This window comes from Notolabrus celidotus, chromosome 5, assembly GCF_009762535.1.
Source record: "Notolabrus celidotus isolate fNotCel1 chromosome 5, fNotCel1.pri, whole genome shotgun sequence".
In the NCBI taxonomy this organism is placed as follows: domain Eukaryota; kingdom Metazoa; phylum Chordata; class Actinopteri; order Labriformes; family Labridae; genus Notolabrus; species Notolabrus celidotus.
Window position 1 is genome coordinate 13586232 of NC_048276.1, and position 19895 is coordinate 13606126.

Genomic DNA, 19895 nt, shown 5'->3' on the forward strand with positions numbered 1-19895 from the left:
TTTATTTAATGTTGATCAACACAAAATAAATGAGTTCGATTGTGGTACCGCCCTCTGCGCATGCGTAATGCCATCGTCGCGGGCAAAACTCATTCATCACTCCTTCTGGCTGCTGGACCATATCATCATGGGAAACCGTCTGCAGGTCGAACTCTGTTCTTTGGTAAGTATTCGGTTTTTTGTACTGTAGTACTTAAGCCTGTGCCTCGTTACTGGTATTTAAGTACCTTTTACCAAAATATGTGCAGTGTGTTAATGTTTATGGGGCGAACTTTAATTGTAAAGTCCGAGTCTGCGGGCTAGGTAACTTCCAACATGGCCGCTAGCTAACACGACAGCCTTGACACGAACATGGCAGCCACAAAACTACAATTGAGAAGTGCAAACGAATATTGAGGTGAAAAAACCTGGCCTCACTAATTATGTGACTATTAGGTATGTGTGTGATAGTGAGCGGGGTGGATTGTAGACGCGACAGTCGGAGATAAAAGCACCACACTCTGTCCGTTTCCCTGGGGAGCTGGACGGTTAGTCTCGCCGGCCGAGCCGTGGACCATTGTATATTATTAACTTCTTGTTGTGGGTGTATTTTAAACATGTGTAATAGGGGGTGAGGGAGAACAGTGGGGTTTATTAAGGGAATACACCAGGTGCATGTCGTTCTGTCTCCGCTCCTTTGCACGTTGACTGCGCGCGCGCACACACTCCGGCACGTAGCAGGTCCGCCAGACGAGTAACTGAGGGCTTCCCGCGCTTCCCACGCCAATTATGAGCCTCTCCTCATTCATACTCGGCTGTAAAACCTGAAACATGTTGACTTGTACCAGAGCTCCGCTCATAATGTTGGTTTGATGTTATAGTCAAGCTACATATGATCTGGTGTGGACACAGTTTGCTTAGTTTTGAAAGTTAACCGGTTGTTTAATGCTAATGTTTAATGTTTCAGTGCACGACTGTTCAGTGCAGATTGACGCGTCACTGCTCCGGCATCCCGCAGAAGTAGAAGGCTTGCGTATCCTGCTGGAGCTGAGACAGCCGGAGCTCAGCGGAGCCGGAGCCGGAGCGCAACGGAGCGGAGCCGGGGTGAGTGAACACGTTGATTTGATTAGAAACATTTCTGATCCGATGCCTTGACAGAGCGGGGACGGGTCTGGTGTACTTTGACCGTTACACGATGAGCCTAGGAGCCCACCTCTGAGTGGATTTCACATGTTTGTTTGTTTTGTCTTAATCTTAAAAATAAAAACAGGTTAGTAGTAGTGTTGAGGAGAAACAGTAAACTTCACAACTGCTACCATTAAACACGTATAGAGTTGGTAAACATCTTAATGTATTTATTTTTATGTTGAATATTAAAGGGTTTTAATTTTACACACACTTGACGGATATAGTCCTACCAAAACATACTGTCCATCATCTCCTGCGGTCTCTGTCTCTTCTTCTGCGGTCTCTTTCTTCTCCTGTCTCTCTCCCTCAGTAAAGTTTTTGGTTAAGCAATAAATGTACATTGTAGGTTACAGTAAGTCGGTTAATACATACAGGAAGGTTAAAGTTGTTCCTGTTTGTTTTATATTTTAATAAAATGGCAGAATTAAAAATAATTTCATGACTTGATCTTGTATCTAATTTCATTGGTCAGTGCTTTAATTCTATTCTGAGTATTCTGGTACTTGCACTCACAACTTAATATATTATCGTCTTTTGCAGTTCGATCAACTTTTCCAAGCTTCTTTAGGCAGCCTCCTGATGTTCAGAGTTACCAAGCTTCTTGTGGCAGCCTCTTAGTGATGGTAAGTACTTAAGTTACTTGTTTAATGCTGTTACAAGCTGATCTGTATCATTTTCATCTGTTCAATGTGATATGTGCTAATTATCTTTATTCTCTATTTCAGGATGATGAATGTGGCAGTGTAAAGAATGCAGTTTGGAACTAGCTAGCAGGTATTTGTTGTTGCAGCATTTTAGGCAGACTCATGGGCATTTAAGGGGCAGCTATCGCTATCCATGTCCCTACACAGATTGCCCATGCACTTTTAGTACGTGGAGTAAGCTACTAAATCACACATACAAAAGTCATGGTAAACAGCAAACTCCAAAATCAGTAGAAGTAGCTACATTCCAGTGTCACGTGTGCTCATGCAAAGACCTAACAAACGATAGAGAATATTTTCAACACATAAATCGGCATCTGAGGCATAATGAAACGGTTCCATGTATGTTTCTAGGATGCTCATTTAAATCTAATGTTTACAGTACATTCAACACACACAAAAACAGGAAACACAACCAACATTCATTTAAAGATTTTAAAGCTAATGTTGTCAGTACAAGAGGTCACTTGCATCAGTCAGACAATTCTCAAGATGGGCCAATAGAGTCTGTGGACACAGTTCATGAATTTGAAACACTGAGTTGTGATGATGCTGCAGAATTAAACCTGCAAATATCTATTGAACAGAAAATTGCTTGCATTTTATTGAAGTTAGAAAATATTATTCACGTTCCAAAGGCAGTTATTGATGAGGTTCTTTCTGAACTTCACTACATATTAAGTACAGCATCTTTGCCTGTCACAAAAGCTATAGTTTCTGATCTATTCCAGAGTCACAAACTACAAGTTCAAGAGTCATTAGCTGATGAGCTGTCCACTGTCCTATGCCAATCTAACCCGTTGGGCATTGCTATTGCGAAGGATGGCCCCCTTGCCACTGCATATAAGCGTAAACAGTACTATACCTCTCACTTTGGTGTTGTAGAGCCAGTTGAGTACATACTAGATGCCCAGAAGAATAGAACATTTCAATACATCCCTATATTACAATCTTTGCAACAATTGCTCGCTCATAAAGGTGTTCTTGAGCATCTTGAAAATCAGAGAATACAAGACCAGCTATTGACTGGTCTCCAAGAGTACAGAACCGTAAAAGACGGTGAGTACTATAAACAAAATCATTTTCTGTCTGGTGAAGGTTTTAGAATAGCACTAAATCTATATGTTGACGATTTTGAGATTTGCAACCCGCTTGGGACATCCCGCAGGAAACACAAACTCTGTGGTGTCTATTGGGTTTTGGCAAATTTACCACCAGGTTCCCATTCAACACTAACATCAATCTATTTAGTGGTTTTATGCAAATCTGATGATGTCAAGGCCTATGGCTATGTAAAAGTGTTGGAGCCTCTCTTGCAAGACTTAAGCATATTAGAACAGCACGGTGTCTTTATTCCTGAACTTGGTCAGTTTGTTAAAGGTACTGTCCAGTGTGTAATAGCTGACAACCTCGGAGCACATGGGTTAGGTGGTTTTGTGGAGAGTTTTTCTGGTGGGTCAATATGCAGGTTTTGTACTGGTGATAAATCTGAATTTCAGACTAAGGATGTAAAGTCAGGTGCCTTCCAACTTAGAAACAGAGGCATTCATGATGTTCATGTCCAGTCTGCTCAGGAGAAGGCAGCTATTTGCTGTGGTGTCAAAAAACAGTGTGTTTTAACAGAGCACCTTTCACATTTTCATGTCAGCACTGGCTATCCTCCTGACATTCTACACGATCTCTTCGAGGGTATTGTTCCCGTCGAACTTTCTCGCTGTATTAGTTTGTTGATCACAAAAAAGTACTTCACTCTTGATGAGCTTAACGTATTGATCCAGACATTTCCATACAAATGGGGGGACAAAACCAATCGTCCCCATGCCATACCACGCTCTTTCACATGTAGCAACACTATAGGTGGCAATGGGCATGAAAATTGGACCTTGCTAAGATTGCTTCCCTTATTGATTGGCCAAATTTTGCCAGAAGATGAGCCAGCATGGCAGGTTATTCGAGAACTTAAGGACATAGTTGAGTTGGTTGTGGCCCCAGTTCACACAGATGAAACTATTGCATATCTTGAGTCCAAGATCTACGATCACAGACAACGCCATCTTGAACTCTTTCCACATATCAAACTCCTACCAAAACATCACTATTTAGAGCACTATCCACAAATGATTCGTTGCTTTGGACCTCTAATTACCCTGTGGACGATGAGATTTGAGGCTAAACATAGCTTTTTCAAACAGGTTGCTCGCCACACTAACTGCTTTAAGAATATCCCTCGTTCACTAGCTATAAAACACCAGTTCATGCATGCCTATCATGCACATTCCTCCAGTCTCAAGAAGTCGTCCCTAGAGGTCACTGATGTCTCAATTATGCCTGTTGATGTCCTTAATGAGGGAATAGTGTCCACTCTGAAGCAGAGACACCCAGATGTAACTGAGGTTCATATGGCAAAAAATGTGTCTTGCAGTGGTCTGCATTACAGTAAGGGGATGCTTATTGTACACGGATCTGTAGATGGACTGCCTAAATTTAATGAGATAATGCAACTGTGCATTCTTAAGGAGAAGCTGTGTTTTGTAGTGAAAGATCTATGTGCTTGGTACCGGGAGCATTATGGTGGATTTGAGTTGTCAGCTCCACTCACTACAGAGGTTTCCCTAATTGAGCTTGGTGACTTGGTAGATCCATATCCCCTTGTAGAGTACATGGTTGGGGGTATGCGCATGGTAATGTTGAAAAGATTCATCAATGTTAAAGGTTGGTGTGATTGTTAAACCTAAATGGTCTGCGCTCTAGATGCCAGGCTCTTACACAATCTCAAAACAATTGTTATTTTAATCTGAAACATAACCCTAATGCATTGCTTTTTTCTACCATTTTCCCTTGTGTCTCCTCAAGATTAGTTTAAAGGTGTTCCATAATGGCGAGCCCAGCTGTTCTGCGGATCATCTTTGGTGACGAGTCTGACTCAAGAAAACTGACCCTCAATTCTGGAATTCCAGCAACAGTGGAAGAACTACATTTGTTAGTAAAGACATTCTTTCAATTCAAAGAGGACTTCAGGTTGCAGTATATGGATAATGACTTTAACGAGTTCATGAACTTAACTTCAGTGTCTGAGATTAAAAACAAAAGCACACTGAAAGTAGTATACATTCCTGTTTTTTCCCCTGTGGAGCCCTGCATCACTTTGTATACAGTAGACTCATCTGGTGAGCACTCGAGTACCACTTGCCCAGATCCTGAAACTTCTGCTTCGTCAATAGCCTCATCCTGCAGTGATGATACACTGTTCACATCAACCCCACATTCATCCCCGGAAACTCAGCCCTCGAAATTGTCTTCTTGGCCCAAGGTTTTTGTGGTCCCCAAATTCACCTATGATGCAGAGTTTCAGCTACAAGACAAGAATAAAGAGTTTGAGACAAATGGAACATACTTCAACCCTGGCCCAAAGTTAAAAGGAGTCATTCTTGATGGCCTAGCCCAAGAAATGTTGAAATACACAAAATATCCAAAAGACTATCAGTGTGAAGAGGTAGCAGCAGCATTGACGAGAGCTCACCCTTGTTTGGGACAGCTTGGATCCAAGACAGGATTTTGGGGATGGAAACAGTCACTGAAGTATAAAATGCAAAACTATCGAACAAAGCTGGGGCGACTCGGACATCCTGAAATCTGTGTGAACTCCTTAAAGCACAAACGTGAAGGCCAAGGCAAAGCTGCAGCCAACATCAAGAAAGCCAGAAAGGCAGAAGTTTACTATATACCACTGCACCCAAAAGGCGAAACCACAGAAAGCTTGGAAAGCGAGAGAATTGCTTTGTTGTCAGAAATAAAGAAGCGTGACAATGAAGTTGTGATAAAAGCGAAAATGGAAATAACCTTCTCCCACAGACGACGAGAGGTTGTAGAGCAGAGGCCCATGATAGAGGAGTTCAAAAACCGATGGCCTGCTCTGTTCCAGCAGAGTGAAGTAAGTTAATTTGTATGTTTATGTATTGATATTTGTTCTTCTTGATGATTTATTGTTGGACAATAGCAATTTTAATTTGTCTAAACTATTTATTTTTTATCATTTTTCAGATTAATGCAGAGTTCTTGCGGATCACCACGAAACCACTGCAGTCAAAGTTCATGTCGCAGCTGGACCACTTTTCACACAAGCTGATGCAGATCTTCAAGAGCAAAGGAGGAGTGAAGGGGCGAAGAATCAAAGATGTCCTGGCAAAAATAGATTTGGTTAGTAGAAATGCATATTACAGTTTTGTCTATATGGTAAATAGCCTGAGCCTTTTCCAAAATACTTGACAGTGTTTACAATTCATTGACCTACTTCACTGGTGTGCAAGGCAACTACCAGCTCATTCGGGGCATTAAGGGGTACGTGCCCTGCTCAGTAATGCCTTGAAGATTCAATGCTCTAGTCTTCATTAGGGGTAAAAGTTTTATCAAGTTTTTATTATTTATTTTTTATTATTTACAGTTTCTGGTCTCAAAATGAATTAGATTTTGGATCGATCTAGTGGTATGATCCGTCTTTGATGTATCGATTCAAAGACACCCCTTGTTACACCCCGAGTCAACTTGCTCCCCTCCCTGTGCCACTGTTGCACCCATATTTAGCTAAATTCTGTGTTGATTTTTCACCCATGCTTTAGTGTGACGACATCGACATCAGGAGGGAGTGCATCCTGAGAAGCCTTGTTATCTACCTCAATGAAGATCCTGACACCTTCTTCAAGGAATATCTGGTAAGTTGATACCAGTTTTCTTTTTTGTTTTTTTGAGTTTGAAATTACTGATAGGTGCAAGAAGTTTTGGATTTGGTTTAGTAGATCCCCTTAAATGGCAGTGGCAAACAGGCTGAGACTATTTGGAGTAAAACTATCTCTGGCTCAACAAAGAAGCATCCTACAGGTCCGTCTCTATAGGGATGTGGTTGTCTAAAGGATCATATTGCAGCAGTTGCATGTTCATGGCTGCTGGCTGAAGTAATTTACTGCATCAATTTGAAAACATTTTTTTCACTTTTTAATCACGTTGAACCCATGACATATAATCTATTTCACTTCACATGCAGCATTTAGAAAACACTGCAAATTCATATGAAACGCATTACAGATGCAAGCCACAAAACAATTCATTTTCTGCTTGTGTTTAGCATTTTACTTAACACAAGTGTTCTGTGTTTGTGTTGTTTTTTAGGCCTCCACCACTGAGGATGCAGAAAGGGACATCGCCCTCACAGTCATGGGGATATACATAATCCGTCAAGATGGCGATGGCGAGCCAGAGGATGTGGGAATTGTGATCGAAGGCGTCAAAGTCCTGAGCAACGTGGACAGTGTCATCATGGGGGTCATAATGATGTTTGGGCTCATTTATGCCCTTGATCTGAGCTTTCCAGACAACCTCAAGTACACTTTTGAGTTTGTCCAAAAGATCCTAATGAACCTGGATGGGCACAAGCTGAACACAAAGATACAGCAGCTGAAACTCAAGTTGTTTGCATGAGAGGTGAAGACTTGTTGACACTTGTTTCCTTAACAGATCTTTTAGGAGTATTTTTGGTGGGGGGTTTTTTGCCTTCATTTTCAGCCCAGTCAATGACAATCTATAACCTACATTTGTGTTTCCCTTGACATTTTGAAACTCAGAATTGAAACTCAGAATTGACCAGGTTTCACAGAAGCAGGCAAGGGACTGTTTACTGAACTGTTTGAATAACACGATGAACATTTATGCAGCCATGGGGAGCGGAGAGAGACATTATGTAATTGCTCCTCCCTAATGAACACTGATGGAGGTTTAAGATTGGATGGACAAAGTTTGCCCACTTTACCTCCCCATCCTAACTCTGAGTGTGACTCTACCATCCACACTTCTCAAGCGGCCATTCATCTTGAGTCAACTAGCACCTCCATTCCTCTCCTCCCTGTCTAATTTCATCACTCAACTCAGGATGAAATGGACTTGAACACGGTTCAATATATTGGAGTTTTCTTTGATCGTGAATGGCTAGTACTGTTTTCATGTTGTTTTACATATCTAGTTACATTTAAATTACATCTTTTCTTATAAAAAAAATCAGAGTCTTGGTGTGTGAATGTTTAGTTTCAAAAAGAAAATGTTTTTGTTTGTTTCCAAAATGTGGTCCAAGGGAATTTTGCATTTGCTGCTTTTTTTTTTTTCCTGTAATACTAGTAGCTTTAAAGCTAATGGCAACACTACACTTATGCAGGAATCAAATATGTTTTTGCTGTTTTCTCTGTGTGTCTTTGTGGCACTGGGGGAAATAGGATAGCTGGGTGTTCTTTTTCCCCCAGTTACAGAGCAGTTATAGGAGAATCATTTCAAGCAAACGCTCCCTTTTGAATTGTTCTTTAACAAAAGGTCTTGGTGTTTGTATTCAAGTAAAACTGAGTTCATTGTGTTTTGTATTCAAGTAAATGGGACATCTTTGTGTTTGGTTTCACGTAAAATTGAGTTTTGGAGGACTTTGATATTATGTAAAATTAACATCTTGGTGTTTGTTTTCATGGTAAATTAACATCTTGGTGTTTGTTTTCATGTAAAATTAACATCTTGGTGTTTGTTTTCATGGTAAATTAACATCTTGGTGTTTGTTTTCATGGTAAATTAACATCTTGGTGTTTGTTTTCATGTAAAATTAACATCTTGGTGTTTGTTTTCATGTAAAATTAACATCTTGGTGTTCGTTTTCATGTAGAGTTGACATCTTGGTGTTTGTTTTCATGTAGAGTTGACATCTTGGTGTTTGTTTTCATGTTAAATTAACATCTTGGTGTTTGTTTTCATGTTAAATTAACATTCATGTGTGTTTTCATGTAGAGTTGACATCTTGGTGTTTGTTTTCATGTTAAATTAACATCTTGGTGTTTGTTTTCATGTAAAATTAACATCTTGGTGTTTGTTTTCATGTAAAATTAACATCTTGGTGTTCGTTTTCATGTAAAATTAACATCTTGGTGTTTGTTTTCATATAAAATTAACATCTTGGTGTTCGTTTTCATGTAAAATTGACATCTTGGTGTTTGTTTTCATGTAAAATTAACATCTTGGTGTTTGTTTTCATGTTAAATTAACATCTTGGTGTTCGTTTTCATGTTAAGTTGACATCTTGGCTGTATTCGTTCATGATTGTTGAATTGAGGATTTACTGTCCTTCATTAAAAATACCAACCAGGTATTGTCTTTTGTGTTTTTTTGGGATCTAAGGTGATTTTTTTATCTTGCTTAATATATAATTAATTCCATTGGTTTGAGTTGGACAAACATAAATAATCTTCTTTTAGTAACTACAATAATATCATCTTGGCTGTATTTGTTAAAAATGAGTTGGGCAAATGTAAATAAATAACTCTTAGTTAATTAAATAATTTCATTTTGGCTTTATTTGTTAAAAATGAGTTGGACTAATTCATTTTTATTATATTGCATGGATATACCAAGTTTGAGTTGGGGCTACATATATTGATTGGATGGAAATCCTGCCCTCAATAAAATTGAGTTCGTCCAATGAGTCATTTTTTTGAGTGTACTGCCAGGAGCAGCTGGTTTGATGACCTAAGTGCTCTGGAAGTAATGTGAGGCTGTACAAGGTCTGATAAATAAGATGGTGCCAGACCATTTAAACACTTAAAAGATATATTGTTTTATGTTTTAATGAATACCAAAGCTCCTTTGATATATATTCAATTTCCATAATGTATAATATTTTGTTGGGGATGGTTGCCTCCAATCTATCAAAGATGTTTGAGATCAAGTTACCGCTTTCGCCTGCTATACTTGTTTTAAATGATATCGCTAATACAGGCTTACTACAATTAATAATAAAAAGAGGTGACACTAGCTGGTCTCACATCAGCGAAAAAGCCAATTGCAACGTGCTGGAAACCCCCGCATGTACTTTCCTTTTTCGATCATGGGTTCTAACATACTTAGATATTGTGTACCTTGAACTCTCAACAGCCAGAGTTCACGGGGCGAAAGAGGCAAATATAGAGACTTGGCAAATGATTTCTACGAAACTCAAAACCCCTCTACATTGATTATGTTGATATATGGTGGCCTGGAATTGGGGTGGGGGATGGGATGAGGTTTTGGGCTTAATTTTCTTATTATTGTCATTTATTAATATTGTTTTATAATACTGACTATGGTTTGTTTTTGCTCTTCTCCCCTTATTTGTGTGAGGTTGACTTCTTGCACAAGCATGATGTTTCAGCTTGTGCTGATCAATGTATTGTTTGTAACAACCTGCATACAGATATAAAGTAAAAATTTGATCACAAAAAAAAAGATTTCTGAGAACAAATCTAAAGTGCATCTATAGCAGTACACGGGGTGATCTAATTACAAGGAAACTATTTAGCTAACATTATTTGCATGATCCACAAACTAGTAATAATCTACTAATTGAGGTATTTACAAACTCAACACATAAACAATTGTGCTTTGCAACATTTTATTGATTGCCTTTAACTTATCTGTCTATAATAATACCTGCCATAGTATTAATTTGAATACAATCTTTTGTACAATACATAATTAAATTAATAAACATTGTACACATGAACCTCTTTCTGGTCCAAATCATTTGCATAGCATATTCATTACATGTGATATCTACAAAATGTCAGTTACTTAATTTGTACATCATTACTAAACAAAATAATTGGCATATAAAGGAAGATTTCAATCGTCATGATAGCACTACCATATTTACAGTTTTGTTACATAATATTTCAGCTACATAAAGCATAAACCTTTTAATAAGCTGCCTCTTGAACATTAACACTAAGATATTCAAATTATAATAATGGTATAGCTATTATTAAAATAAAGTTTAATAATTGTGTATGAGTATTTAAGTAGATATACAACATTGATTCATTGCAACAATACAGATTATTGTACAAATTACAGATAATATTGATAGGAGTAAGTGGCAGCAAATGAGCACACACCAATTCTAAATGTGTTTCAACAAATCACCGTCCCTTCTCTCCATCTGCTGCTACTCAAAGGAGCACACATCCTCCACCTTTGGCTTCCACATAGTTTGGGTCAAGGTCACTGGGTAGCTTGCCGTTTTCTCCCCAAATATTCATCTCTCCGAACACACCTGTCTCAATCATTTCCTCCTGCCAGGGGATTGGGACGTTGCCGGAAGCAAAGTCATTGTAGAATTCTGTGTCTTTGTTATCCAGGACCAGGCCTTTGATTGTGCTAAAGGCGCCCACATCATCAATATTTTTGGCGTAAACCATCTTAGGATCAGGGACAAACGGTGGAGGTAGCATACCTTTAAATGAAACAAGGAGAACATACACAGATTAAATGTTGACATATGGCAAATACCTATCATTTTTGTATTTTCGTCCTTTTATTGTGCATGTTATCTTGAGTTTCTTTAGGCTTAGTGTTTCCTCTTTAACCTTTCACCAGTATCAGAATCAGAAATACTTTATTTATCCGGGGGGGGGGGGGGGGAATTCAGCTGTTACAGAGTGCTCTTATACACAGTATGAAAAAAGTCAAAATATGAATAGAAAGAAAGAATAAATTTACATAGAAATACGAATAAAATAAGATAAATTGGATTAATAATAAGTATATACAGAAACGCAGAATAGTTGGAGTTCACTATGTGCAAAAGCACTGGGAATTAAGGTATTATATACAGGATGTTGAAGTGGCAGGAATATTGCACAGTGTATTGCACGTTATTGCACAGAGTACAGGATATAGTTCAGTCAGTCAATTACAGATGAAATCAATTAGGTTATTTGTGTTGATACTTTAGCTACTACACTCTCAAAACATTTTTTATACCAGTGCCTATATTGATTATTTTTTGCAGCTGGAAGGTTTCGGATATGTTGCCCACCTGCTTCCAGTCGACCCCAGTTAATTTCAGTGAAGAAGGGCTGGTTCTTGAGCTCATCACAGCTGTTGTTTTTAAACCCAAGGCGTTTTATTGGGTCCTTGTCCAACAGGCCGTCACATATAGCCTTGCAGTCTTTGCTGAAACTTGGTGTATATGGAACTGCGTCATTCAAGATTCTGCGAACAACTTCCTCATTCTCAACCTAAGGAGAGAGACAGCACAAAGAATTGGCAATGTACCAGAGCAAACAGGTGAATTGGCAATTATTTCCCCCCCTATTGTGCTTGCGCCACACAATTAATACCTTCTCTCCTCGCACTCTAAAGGGCCCTCTGGCAGCAATCATCTCGAACAGTGTCACTCCCAGCGTGAAGTAGTCCACTGTGTAGTCATATTCTTTCTTCTGGATCAGCTCTGGAGCCATGAAACCTAAGTTCATAGACAATGTGGTTTCATAGATATAAGAGGAACATGGCCTAATACAGTGTTTCTCAAATGGTGGGTCGCGACCCAAAAATGGGTTGCAGATCCATTCTGAGTGGGTCGCGAGCCTTCAGGTGGGGAAAATGTTAATACAAATTTCTGTGATTTTATTTTGAAGGTGTTTTATTTGTGGAGTGCCGTCTATTCACACTCCAGAACAGTAGATGGCCTTATGCCCTGTAATGCTAAGTGACACTATTCATTTCACAGTACAGAAGAAGACAATCAAAGTAAGGTTTTTTTCATGGGAAATAAGCATGGCTAAATTCAAAAACGACATCGACCACATTAAATATGGATTTTCTTATATTGATAACAAAGGAGGACAAAAACCTCGGTTTCGAAGACGACTGCAAGACCTGAGAACATCACAAAAATGTCTTACTTCTTCGTGCTCGAAGCACGAACAGCCAGACTCTTCGCATCTTTCTAGGTGGCACATCATATTGCAAAGTAAAAGAAGCCCCACAGCATCGCAGAGGACCTTATCTTACCAGCAGCCATGGACATGGCCAGATAGATGTTGGACCAATCCGCAGCGGATAAACTGAAAACTATACCTCATTATTTAAAAAAATGTTCCTTGATTTGGGTCGCAGCTTATCACTAAGGGGTGATGATGGGTCCCGAAGCCAGACCAGTTGAGAACCACTGGCCTAATACATGCCACCCTCCTCATGATGCTTTTTGTTTTTCACAGTAACATTGACCTTATAGTGTATGCTCTCCTTTTGGACAGTTTTGTTTTATTTCAGCCACAGATATTGAATGTGTTCACTTACCTGGGGTTCCAGCATATCCACTTGTTTTATCTTTTCCTGGTGGGAGTTCAACAGCCAGCCCCAAATCAGACAGACGAACGTGTCCTGTTTTGGACAAAACAAAACAAAACTAAGGATACAAAATTGGCTTGTGCCATTGGATAGATAACCAATTCTATGCTGTGGATTTCTGAGTCATGCAGTCAGCTTGGGAGGATTTTCATGTAACACATCTTTTTCCTTTTCCTGTTTTGATCTGATCTACTGAACGTTCGTAACAAAAGGACAGGTTGCCATTATCATTTCTGGTCATAAGTCAGCCGCCCTCGTACTTTAAACCAATCATCTTTTGACCCCACTAACCAGCCCTAAAGGATATATTAGTAACCAGGCTTTTAAAGCAGAGTAATGAAAAGCTCTAGAGGAAATGGCTTACCTGCATCATCCAGCAGCACGTTCTCTGGTTTCAGGTCTCTGTAGATGATCCTGTGCTGGTGTAGATGCTCCAGCCCACAGATTATCTGAGCTGTATAGAAACATGCTCTCTTCTCGTCAAAGCCTGGATTTTTTTCATCCACATTATACATATGAAATCTGCAAAATATGAAAGGGTATGATGTTGGTTTCTGAAGCCTTTTTAAAAGAAAATAAATCCTACACAAGACTCCTGAAGTGATCCTCTGACATATAGCATGTTTCACCTCTATTTGTATGTTAGCAGGCATGTTTATCTACCCAATGCTGATTAGTGAAGATGTAGAAACCAGTGTGGAACATGTGTTTTATATATGTGTGTATATGTGTTATATCGCATTTTGTGTTAATACAAATAGAGAGTACCTGAGGTCTCCACCATTCATGATGGTCATTACAAGGCAGAGGTCAGTCTTAGTCTGGAAGGCGTAAGCCAGCGAGACAATGAAGTGACTGTGAACTTTTGCAAGGATACGCTTCTCCACGATTGCTCCCTAAACACAAATCAACATCAGAAAATCAGTCGTCATACATCAACAAGAATGTAATTTGGTTAGTTTGAAAACTTGCAAACTGTCGGCTGGCTCTTGATGACAAATGAAAAGCATTGGTGGAACTGCATTACAGATTCTTCTATCTTTCTTCTTTCAAGGTCTATCTGACAATTGCAGTTATATTTATGCTATGACAGACTATTTTATCACATCAAGTGCATAGCGTAATGTGGAGGTAGGTACAAACTGAAAAAAGTAAAACTTGAACAACTTTCAGTGTTTTTGTATTTAAAGCCAAGTGACAGCAGTTGATGTAGCTAGTGTAGTTGTAGTTAGTAGCTAGTGTAGTTGTTGTATAACTCAGCATCTTAGAATCTTACAACGTACAGGCATTGCCTCATTGTGGTGGGCCTCTTCTCAACGTAACCAAGCTGTTAGCGTAGAAACAGAAGGGATGTGCTGCTCTAATGACAGGCAACACCTTTTAAAGTTCATTATCTGTTAATGCTTTTAAAGGCTGTGGGCTTCAGTCAAGCCCACAGTGTCTGAGTCTGGCTCTGAGCTTCTTTGTGAGGTCTTTAAAAGAGACACAATCTTCTTTGCATTGAGCCGCTGTGGTAGAAGCTAACCCTCTGTTCTCGCTGAGTAACAAACCATTGTAGAACAAGCTTGCTATGTGTTGTCTGTCTTGGGATTGATGTTATGAATAGATATACAGTGGGTGGGACTACAAGTATGATACGAGGACTTTACCTCATAGCCTTTGCGTTTCTTCAGCCTCTTTTTCTCCAGCTTCTTGTTGGCATACATTTTGCCTGTTGCCTTAGCCTGACAAGCAAACACTTCCCCAAAACCTCCTTTACCCAGGACTCTGAAGTCCATGAACCACTCTTCATCAACAGGCTGGCTCTCCAGCCATTTGAACTGAACAAAACGCAGGAAGTACATGCTGTTCTTGAAGCCATCTAAGGCCTTCTTCTCAAGATGTTTGATCAGCTGCTGCTCGCTCTCCTTAAAGAGGTCACCGCGGACGTTCTTGTAGTCTTCCTTAACTCGGGTGATGGCTTTCTCCTCCAGGAAGCTGCAAAAAGTTTTTGAAGCAGACTCATAGTATTTATTGACCATTTTTTGGGCCTTCTGCACTCTGTCCTTCTCTTGGCATGTCGTGTACTCTTCGATGTCTCTCCACAGCTCTCCTGCATTTTTATTGGTTGCATCACTATCCAGAAACTGTTGGAAGAGGCGCTTACCAATGGGCTGTCTAACACACATGCTGTCAAAGTCTGAGTCTACGGTTGTCTTCATGTGTTCACACTCTCTGATGTTTGGGAGTTTCAGCCTGGCACGCATCTTTTTGTCACGCATAGCAGCTGCTGCAGCTCCATCCACGCTGCCACGGGCTGAAACGTAGGCTGAGTTTGCCACCACTGTCTCCAAACCTCCAATGTCCATGGCTGCACCTTTGTTATGCACACACAAGAAGCAAGGTTATTGACACCTTTAAAAATCTTTGATTAGTACTCAACTCTGGATTTAACCTTGTTAACATGATGTTGTGATACTGTCCATCTTGTTTCCTTCCCTCTCCATGATAAAGTGAAAGGTACACCAATCAGCCTTTTCTGGTCAGAAACACCACAATGGGAACTACCTAGATAATCACTGCACATTTTCTCTTTTAGTTTTAGAAATGATGATTGGTTTTGAGAAATATTTTAAAGGAAATCCTTTATTCACTGCAACCTGTGAGACTTAAAACAAAGTGCCTGCTGATAAGTAAGTTGTTGAAGTATGATAAGGAATAATCTTGTGATATGCTGCACCCTGCTGTTCAAAAGAGAAACCATCACTGAAGAGGGCTTTTTAATACAGATGTCACATTAACCAGCATTAACCAATGCGTGCAGGAAGAAGTGCACACACTCAAGCAGCACAAAAGATTTGAAGCGCTAAGCCTGGAGAGGAGAACGTCACGCCAAATTCTTTTCACTTCTCTGTCTTTTGTGCAATCTCCACACCCAAACATTAAGTTGACAGGAGTTGTGATTTGTCCTTCACCTGCTTTTGTTGATTCGTATTTATTCTGTCAGTATGTCTTGCTTTGCAGAAAAGACAGTTCAAGAAAGAAGCTTTTATTTCTTTACCCCGAGAGACTTACATTTTCATTATACATGGGGGCCATAATGAAAAACTTGAAAACATCTCAGTGCGACAAAGTGGAACAGGAAGCATAAAATAGATCACTGGCTGGCAGAGTTAAGTCTTTCAGGGTATCTATTTCATGTGTACAAGCTGCTGCGTCTTGACCTGGTAAATGTAGTGATACTGTTGGCTTTCTCCTTAATCCAATTAACACTGACTGTTGATACCAGAGATTTTCAAAGAGTCGATCGGCCTTATCGTTAATTAACCTATATTTTTTCATAGTTATATCAAGGTGTTCTATCAGCAGCGATACCTCAACAAAAGTTTCCGTTTTATTGCAAGTTATAGGGTTTATTCTACCCTGTGCATTTAAGATGAACTCTTACTTAATGAAAATTAGTTACAGTATTTGGAATCTAGATAATAGAGGAACTTAAATAAATTGAGTTGTCATGGTTTATATTACATCTTTGATTTAAGAAAAGGAATGAAACTAAAAACCCAGATGTATCTCAAGAGAATATGTAACATGTTGTACTGTAAATCAAACAGTATTAATAATGTCTAGTAAAATAATACCATGTACAATAAATATGAATAAAATAGCACTTACTGTACTTTCTGGCTGTAGCAGGGACTTAGATGAGGACTCAAAGACAATAGATTAAATCCAATTGGGTAGCATCCAATCTATATTTTCTTTTCCTCTTTGCTCCTTGTTCTTCCATCAACCAGAGCAAAAAACAGTCATGCCTTTTCCTGTGACAGCCTTGAAAACACTTACTTTACTATTTAAAGTTGCTGACTATTCGGTCGTCCCCGCTCGTCCCTGCAGCTTGCAGAGCTGAAAAGGATTGGGGCATCAGGTCGAGGTTTACCCTGCACCTGAAATCCGACTTGGTTGTTCATTAGCTGGTGAGGATTACACCCTAACGTTATTGGAGGAGCAAACCGGGCAGAGGCTATTAGTGTAACAGCAGGAGCGATTACGGATGAGGAATACTGCACTGACTCAGAAGACATCACTCAACTTTTCAACACTCAATGCTGTTTGAATTCAGGGAAAGCACTTTATGTTTAAAAAGGGCACAAAACTACAAACTACGGTCTAACTAGATACACAAGATTGAGATTTATTTTTGTCCAACGTGCTGAGTAATGAATATAATCAGCCATAAATAATAACGCTTAAATACAAAGCAAACTACCATTTCAACTCCACATAGCCACATAATCTGCTGAGTGGCTGAAGAGCGAAAGTAGATTGTCCCAGTGAGTGTCTAAGAGCATGACACTGAGCAAGTCTTAGCATAATCTTTAAAATAGAGTGTGTGCTTCACTATATAAGAAATACTTCTCATTGATGATGCGGGTGAATTTGAATCCAAACAACAGTAGTCATCTATGAGCTAGGGAAAAAAGTATTAGGGTACATTTCAGGTGAGCGGATTTAGAGGGTGGATGAGGGGAGGAAGTAGGGATTGAGATCATGGAGCTAAAGAGGACAGAGGCAGCCTCACAAAGAAGAGAAACCACAACATGACACAACACCTGTTGAAATTGGATATGGTCAAAATGATGCGTGTTTCAATGTTGCTTGCACTATTTAACAATTGCTTTTACGCAGCTTCATCAACAGAACTTGAATATTTAAAAAATTGCACACTTAATTTCAGCCTCAAATAACATACAGTATACAAATAACATAAGTTACAATAAAGATAATTATGACAGTATTACTGCTTTTTATTTCATATTTTCACATACATCGGTGAAATCGTCAAACTTATTTTCCCTTCAATTGTGTGCACGAGCAAAGAGTTGTAAAATGTTTCGAATTGTGTTAATGTGCCAGATATAAAATCTTATGGAGAGAAAAGAAACTGAAAAATAATGGTAAAATCTGGAGATGGGTTTGTTGTTTTATCTTCATACACCTTTTTACAAGTGTCTTTGAGTATAATTAGAAAAGCTCCATATAAGTCTTATTAATTATTATCATGCTTTCCTTAAACGTTATCACTAACATAGAGGAAAACCCCCAATATTAATTATTGATCAACAAATATAGTAAAAGTTTTATAAATGTGTGAGAAATAATTTTATTTACCTTATAGTTTTAAACATTGTGCACTTATGGAACTGTCCAAGTTTCACTTGGTTCAACCAGAACAATAGTGTGTTATTTCATTCAAAAGGCAGACAGAAAAACTGTTTGTTTGACAGCATCATTCAAATTTGTGGTTCATTGGAAGAAGCAACTGAAACATGAAAAGTAGACCTATTAGGGCCTGTTAACCCAATTCCCTCTGCACAATCCTATTTAAAGGGGGGTAGAGGTGAAATAGATTTTACGTTCAAGTCTTATCCAGCTCAGTGACCAAGAGCAAACCCACCCACCCAGACATATTTAATCTTTTGCTCGGAAATACTAACGATACATCTTAAATCAGTAAATCACCAGGTGAGAAATCAATACCCAACATGTTCAGGGGTGTTGTTAACACTGCTACAACTGGATCTGAAGGAGTGACCAAATAGAAGCATGTTGCTGTTTGCTGTTAGCCAAATGGATAAGCGTTTCCTGTTTAATTACTTCACCTCTAAATAAAAATCCCATTAGATTTTCACACATTGGAGTGGTTGAAATGTGAGTGACCCTCAGGCAGCTGGGCTGTAAGTGCTCTTCAGCTGATTAAACAGAGATGTGGTTAAAAACAGCTCTTGAAGTCACTGTTCTCCCTCGGACAATTAGCTCTAATTTATAGCCATGGTGATGCCCTGGTGACCCAGTATTTACCTGAACTCACAAAGAGTACTAATAGAAATACTGAGGAATGTGTGCTTATAACCAAGCTTGGAAAAGGAAAGCAAAGTACATATGTATGCAACGTGCTTTTGGCAAATTTAGCTTTTTCAAAATTGGGGGTGAATTAGCATCAAATCAATGTAGAAATATAACCAGAGGAGGGCTCTTAAAACTAAAGCTACTAATAATCTAATTTTGTAAATCAAAGTAAATTGTAAACAGAAACATTGCCAACTTACCTTTATAACTAAAATCAATCAATAAATAAGAAGCCCCTGCACCTAGCACATCTAATTGATGGTATACCCCTATTTGAAGGTGGTTTACACGTACCTCAGTTTAAGTAACAAAGTACATGAATCACACACAAATATCCCTGCCCAATAACAATACAATAATGCATAACATAATAACAGAAATTACGTCACCAGAGGAAAGCTGGCAGACTTGACTAAAACTTAGCTGCCTCCTCTGCTGAGCTGCCCTAAGTTCTTACATGGCATAGCCATAGCCTCTGGGACGATGATTCTGTCCTCATTAATGGTGTATAGGACCAGTCAGAGGGACCCAAATGGGAATTTGTGCAATATACAGACTCACATGTACACAAGCAGGGATGTGCCCAGAAAGGTGGCACTGCCGCCCTTTGTAATCTGATTAGCCACCCCAAAATCCTGATCTATGCCGTTTGCCTTGTCAGAGGCAGGACTTATGTTAAAATCCACTTATTTGGGCTGTTGTATCCCATAGACTGTATCATTGACAGGCTAGTAGTAGGTTTTTGTATTCAAATGTAGCATATTATCTTTTGTTAGTTCCTTTGGACAAACATATTTTTAAGTCCTTAAAGAAATAAGATAAGAAGATATATATACTGCCACTCTGCTGTGTCTTTTTGTTGTAATAAAAATATACACGAGGAATACTATGTGATGCTTTAAAAGTAGTTGTTGAAGCAGACAGTGAAGACAGAGAGGGTAAATTATA

General features: G+C 39.0%; 2 protein-coding genes across 6 annotated transcripts; one reads left to right on the plus strand and one right to left on the minus strand.

The window, feature by feature from the left end:
- Positions 1-8445, plus strand: LOC117812294. 4 transcript variants are annotated; one of them, XM_034682982.1, is made up of 8 exons: positions 1-163; positions 947-1083; positions 1708-1790; positions 1893-1941; positions 4725-5802; positions 5913-6068; positions 6488-6580; positions 7035-8445. In XM_034682982.1, the coding sequence occupies exons 5-8, from the start codon at positions 4747-4749 to the stop codon at positions 7341-7343; spliced, it is 1614 nt and encodes a 537-aa protein (XP_034538873.1). In that variant the 5' UTR covers positions 1-163; positions 947-1083; positions 1708-1790; positions 1893-1941; positions 4725-4746; the 3' UTR covers positions 7344-8445. The 4 variants fall into 4 exon arrangements, with proteins under 4 accessions (XP_034538873.1, XP_034538875.1, XP_034538874.1 ...); XM_034682984.1 differs by lacking the exon at positions 947-1083; XM_034682983.1 differs by lacking the exon at positions 1-163 and having other exon boundaries at positions 689-1083.
- A 2277-nt stretch (positions 8446-10722) lies between these two features.
- Positions 10723-16220, minus strand: grk1b (G protein-coupled receptor kinase 1 b). 2 transcript variants are annotated; one of them, XM_034683992.1, is made up of 8 exons: positions 16113-16220; positions 14708-15414; positions 13827-13954; positions 13423-13580; positions 13008-13091; positions 12047-12171; positions 11743-11944; positions 10723-11157 (listed from the first exon to the last, which is right to left on the minus strand). In XM_034683992.1, the coding sequence occupies exons 2-8, from the start codon at positions 15404-15406 to the stop codon at positions 10874-10876; spliced, it is 1680 nt and encodes a 559-aa protein (XP_034539883.1). In that variant the 5' UTR covers positions 15407-15414; positions 16113-16220; the 3' UTR covers positions 10723-10873. The 2 variants fall into 2 exon arrangements, with proteins under 2 accessions (XP_034539883.1, XP_034539882.1); XM_034683991.1 differs by lacking the exon at positions 16113-16220 and having other exon boundaries at positions 14708-15524.
- Between the last annotated feature and the right edge of the window lie 3675 nt (positions 16221-19895).

Coding starts and splice junctions, on each gene's coding strand:
- LOC117812294 (XM_034682982.1), top strand. CDS start 4,747: ATGGCGAGCCCAGCTGTTCTGCGGATCATCTTTGGTGACGAGTCTGAC. Junction 6,069..6,487: donor TCCTGGCAAAAATAGATTTG/GTTAGTAGAAAT, acceptor CCCATGCTTTAG/TGTGACGACATCGACATCAG. Junction 6,581..7,034: donor CCTTCTTCAAGGAATATCTG/GTAAGTTGATAC, acceptor GTTGTTTTTTAG/GCCTCCACCACTGAGGATGC.
- grk1b (XM_034683992.1), bottom strand. CDS start 15,406: ATGGACATTGGAGGTTTGGAGACAGTGGTGGCAAACTCAGCCTACGTT. Junction 12,172..13,007: donor TGGATATGCTGGAACCCCAG/GTAAGTGAACAC, acceptor CTATGAACTTAG/GTTTCATGGCTCCAGAGCTG. Junction 11,158..11,742: donor CTGGGGTCGACTGGAAGCAG/GTGGGCAACATA, acceptor TTTCATTTAAAG/GTATGCTACCTCCACCGTTT.